This window comes from Mus pahari, chromosome 23 (assembly GCF_900095145.1).
Source record: "Mus pahari chromosome 23, PAHARI_EIJ_v1.1, whole genome shotgun sequence".
Classification (NCBI taxonomy): Eukaryota; Metazoa; Chordata; class Mammalia; order Rodentia; family Muridae; genus Mus; species Mus pahari.
The window spans coordinates 7,190,770-7,195,545 of record NC_034612.1 but is presented as its reverse complement, the minus strand read 5'-3'; the positions used below and the strand labels follow the sequence as shown (position 1 = coordinate 7,195,545).

Below are 4,776 nucleotides of genomic sequence, written 5' to 3'. Positions count from 1 at the left end.
GACTTTTTTTTTTCTTTTCTTTTTCTCTTTTCTCCCTTCAATGAAAGCCTCATTTTGCATTGCTCTTCAAATAATAGAGGAGACTCCTCTATGCACACACTGTACAATGTTAACACTGCCTCCATCAAGCATCAATTAAGAAAGGCCAAAGAATAAGATGTTGAGTTTCTTTTAAAATAATTTAAAATATATTAACTTTCCTAAGGCAGATTTTTGTGTGAGGCGTCTTCAATAGGTAGCTGCTACCGCTGTCAAAGAACGGTGCTTGGAAGGGGCTGTCTGTTTTGGGCAGTTGAGCTGGAGGGTACATCCTGTGAGGTCAAGCAGCAGAGACGAACACACCTAACAGCACGAGCCAGTGATGACAGCACTAGCCTCACACGACTTAAGACTTGGCTCCACAGCTGGGCCACTTAACAACTCTGGTTCTTAGAGACAATTGAGCAAACACAGTTGTACCTTACTATCTGCTGAGAAAAAAAAATACAAATAAATATGCTGATAAANGGCCATCTGACCGTCATGCGCCGAGGAATACCTCCTCGTAGGATCTGAATACTCGCTTGTCACTTCCTACACATGCAACCACTGTTTACAGGAAATAAAAGCCGGCACTAGTGTATGGTGAGCACAGCCCAGTTCAAGCACAGCTGAGCAAGGAACCAAACGCCAGAGTTCCTCTGACCACAATGGAGGAACTTCAAACCATGCAGCCGCTGACTGGAAACAGGCAGCAGAAAGGCCCTACGCAGCAGACATTTCCCAGTTAAGGGAGTGTGTCTTGGCCGCCTGTTACCCCAGCAACATCCACAACTCCACTTGGCTTCAACACGAGACTGACGAAGGCTGCTCACCACGGATGAAGGCGAGGTAAGGCCGGCACCACAGAAGTGGAGTCACGCAGACCTGTTTGCACATGCCATGGGAGGAAGGGAGGTCCACACTAGTCCAGTGTGAGCTGCCTGGCTCCATCCTAGCCAGTCCCTTGTACTGCTGCTGCTGCAGGAGGTGGGGGAGCTGGCACTGCTACAAAGTCCTATACGTGAGGAACTCTTTCATCTTCTTGGGGATCGGCAGTGCTAGGACTTGATATGTTGTCAGGAAACTTCGAAGGGCTTTCCTGCATAAATGCTTTAGTGAGGATAGGACCCGGGGAGCTGTCCAGAACTGGACATGGCCGTCTCTCGTCCTGAAACAAGAGACCAGTGCTTAGCAGCCCCAGAGGGCCGTTTTCATCATAATGGACAGTGGTGGTTCTGGGTTGACCTGAAATGGAGACTCCAGAAGCTGGAGTGGGCTGGGGAACACAGGGTTTCTCTGTATAGCTCTGGCTGTCCTGGAACTCACTTGGTAGACCAGGCTGGCCTCGAACTCAGAAATCCGCCTGCCTCTGCCTCCCGAGTGCTGGGATTAAAGGCCTGCGCCACCAGGCCCGGCTGGTAGGATTCTTAAAACCCAGGATTTTGTGACCTGGGCCAGTGGTCCCAGCTAGGTCATCAGATTCAAGTGGGATGAGAACCCAAACCCAGGAACTCAAGACCAGCGAGTCTTGATGACAAGAGCCTCTCGCATGAGAAGGACCTGGGCTCACACAGTAATGACCATGTACTCACAGATGTGATCTGTAAGGTGACTTCAGCTGTAGACTTCCCATATAAAAACAGCATCACCGTACCTTATGCCTCCTTGTGGAGTTGGCCGTTCAGCTAACATGGACCACATCCTCACCTTTACATTGATTCCTAACATCTATAAATGACATTCTCCACCCTTCCGTCATGGTGCACACACAGAGTTCTGCCCATCTGTTCAATGCACATACATACCCTGTGGCGATAATTCCACCGTGTGGGAAGAATGTGCAGCAAAGACCATTGGTCATCGGAGCAAAGGCCACCGGAGCCTTCAGTTCCAGAGCCCAGATCCTGAGCAGCCTGGATGGGAGACAAGTGTATGTGAGCAGGGCTGGGGTCATGGGTGGGAGACAAGTGTACGTGAGCAGGGCTGGGGTCAGCTCCGAGGCAGCAGGCTCGGATCAGGCAGCAGTCCCTCCTTACCTGTCGTCTGCCACTGTCGCAAGATACAAGCCTTCAGGGGAGAAGCACACCGACCTCAGCGAGCTCATGTGGACATCACTGTCATCCATGGCGGGCTCAAGCTGCGTGTGACTACAGAGCAAGAAGAGCTGGTCGGGAGCGCTGGCTTCCCCTCCCCCACAGCCCTCCCCTGCAGGCAACACACTGAGTGCACAAGGCCTGTACTTGTGTAAAACTGTAGCCAAGTGCATACTGGAAAACAAAGTCCCTGAATGCTCTGAGTGTCTCAAGAGGTCAGAGGGGTTCCCAACACTTCCCTGTGCTAATTTCCTTATGTAAAGTAAAGTAGGTCAGGTCCACCGAAATGCCACAGTGAAAACTGGCTTTTTAAGTTGATCTGTGATAATTATAGAACTACTATCATTTGCTTCTGAAACAACAGAAACGGAGGAGAAAGTGGAGCAAGCTTGGGGGGTGGGGGTGGGGAAATTAATACTGGAGGTGACAGCTCTGAGGAGAGTCCCACTGGACGTGGCACTACAGTTAGTGGTTAAAAACAGCCCAGCCACTGGGCTTGTATGACCTGAAGAGAGCCAACTGCTCTCTTCCATCCAAGCTGCTCCTTCCCGTCCCAGACTCCACTGGGACACGCATAAGCCCACAGGGTCCTTACTGAAGTGACCTCAGCCTCTCGCCGGTGTAGGGGTCCCACATAATGACACTGGTGTCATAGGAAGCTGTAACAAGCAAGGCAGAATCAGGAGAGAAATCACAGGACACAACACTGCTGCGGTGGCCTTCTAGTTTCCGGATTAGCGTGTAGGACCGCATGCTCCACAGAAAGACCTGCAAGAGGACAGAAGCAAGGTGCTTAGACACCAGTGACAGGCAGAGAAAGCCTGCCCCCGCCCCTCAGGCAGGGAAAGTCAAGTTCTCTCTCTCTACAGCCCCCCACCCCCGCCGGGACCCTTTATGCCGGTTTAAATAAACACAGACTTGCAATGAATTTTAAGAGGGCACAGACCAGGCCAGCCCGCAGAAGGCTGCCTACTCCACATTTCACACCGCTTTCTGATCCCTGCTTGTGAAGGGGTAGCAGGGCTGAGGGAGATCTCAGTGGGCCAAGAAGCAGCGCCCTTCCCAGACTTCCCACACCTTGCTCAAGAGCCCTGCGAATCAGGCCCATGACTGCATCCGACCTAGCTCGTAACTGTAAACCTTGATGAGAATCATCAAAATAGGATTTCTTTTTTTATATTTACAAAACTCTTTGAAGGTGGAGATGTGGCTCAGTTAGTAAAGAGCTTGCTGAACACTTCACAGAGCCCTGGGTTCCAACTTAGCACTGCATAAAATGGGCCTGGGGGGCAGGTAGGAGTATCAGGGTCAGTCGGGGTTAATATTACCCTGTTTCCAGAAAACAAAGAAAAGGAAAGTGCCTCACTTCCTATGCCAAACAGTGACCCCTTCAGAACTGTCTCATCTGAGATCAGTTAGGTTACGCAAGCAGAAGAGAAACTCCCCTCTCAGACTGCCCCGGCTCCAGTATCTTTAGAACACAACAGACCAGCACTGCTCCTGTCAGGGTTTGGACTGGAATTCTAATCACATGGAGTCCAACTGAAGAGATTCAAATGCAGGTCTGGGTGTGAGCTGTAGTTTTGAGAATCCTGGACTTGGGGGGTTGGGGGGAAAGGATCTGAAAATACTGCACTTCACCATTCTGGAAAAAGGAACCTCCCCCAGAGATGAAGCACCCACTTCCACATCCTCCTCTCCACGGTCATGAGTGCTGTGGAGGGGGCCAGAGCCAGGCAGCCCGCCTCTGCTGGGACACACTGGCAGATGGACTGTGGCCCAGGCACACACACACATGCTGTGCACAGGCACACACACATGCTGTACGCGCGCCATGCACAGGCAGGCACACACACACACACACACACACACACACAGCGCGCGCCGTGCACAGGCACACACTGGAGGCTTACCGACTTCTCCCCAGCTGCAGAGCACAGCATGCTGCAGTCAGGGGAGATGGAACAGCAGTAAACCCACTGCAGATGGCCGGATAACACCTGGATCTGCTTACCTGCCACACAAGAACAGAAGGTGACCCGTCAGCCCTTGGAAATAAAAGACCAGTAAAGCCTTCTGGGTCTCAGCTAGGCAAAAGACCCACACTCTAGTGCAGGACAAGAACCGGGGCAAACACTTGGACGTCAAAGGGAAAAGGCAACTCCTTACACTCTATGAAGGCAGCAGCCAAGGGTGCGCATCCCGGAGGCTTCCTCTTATTTAGTCTGCAGCTGAGGACGGCAAAGGGGCGCAGCTCGGAGGACAATGTTCTCAAGAACCCAGCACTGTGAGTGCTCACACCTATCCAGGCTTGATTGACAGCCTCTCAAAGGTCCCTAAGGAACACTGTTCAAGCACGCTAGCAGGACAGTCATCAGAGGCACGCGCTCTGAGGTCAGACAACCTGGTTGTGAGAGCCGCTGCGCTGTGCGCGCAGGGTATGGTCAGGGGGCTGTGCATCACACTCTCAGGCCTGGACTTTCCCAACCCCAAGGCTGGCCCACATGAGAATGAGTGAGTCAGTGGGGCGGACGCTCAGCCTGTGGTTCAGAAGAAATAGAAACTTCTAACTCTGTGAAGAATTGGGTTGGAATTTTGATGGGGATTGCATTGAATCTGTAAATTGCTTTTGGCAGGATGGCCATTTTGACTATGTTAGTCC

At 51.8% G+C, this 4,776-nt stretch overlaps 1 protein-coding gene across 2 annotated transcripts in view; it reads right to left on the bottom strand.

The window, feature by feature from the left end:
* Window positions 1-165: 165 nt before the first annotated feature.
* Wsb2 (WD repeat and SOCS box containing 2) overlaps window positions 166-4,776 on the bottom strand; it is a 20,573-nt gene continuing 15,962 nt past the window's right edge. For both annotated transcript variants that reach the window (XM_021186678.2, XM_021186677.2), the window contains 5 exons: window positions 4,028-4,128; window positions 2,710-2,882; window positions 2,058-2,168; window positions 1,827-1,934; window positions 166-1,189 (listed from right to left, as the gene is read on the bottom strand). In XM_021186678.2, coding sequence (XP_021042337.1) covers window positions 1,027-1,189; window positions 1,827-1,934; window positions 2,058-2,168; window positions 2,710-2,882; window positions 4,028-4,128 — 656 coding nt within the window. In that variant the 3' untranslated portion in view covers window positions 166-1,026. The remainder of the gene's footprint in view (window positions 1,190-1,826; window positions 1,935-2,057; window positions 2,169-2,709; window positions 2,883-4,027; window positions 4,129-4,776) is intronic.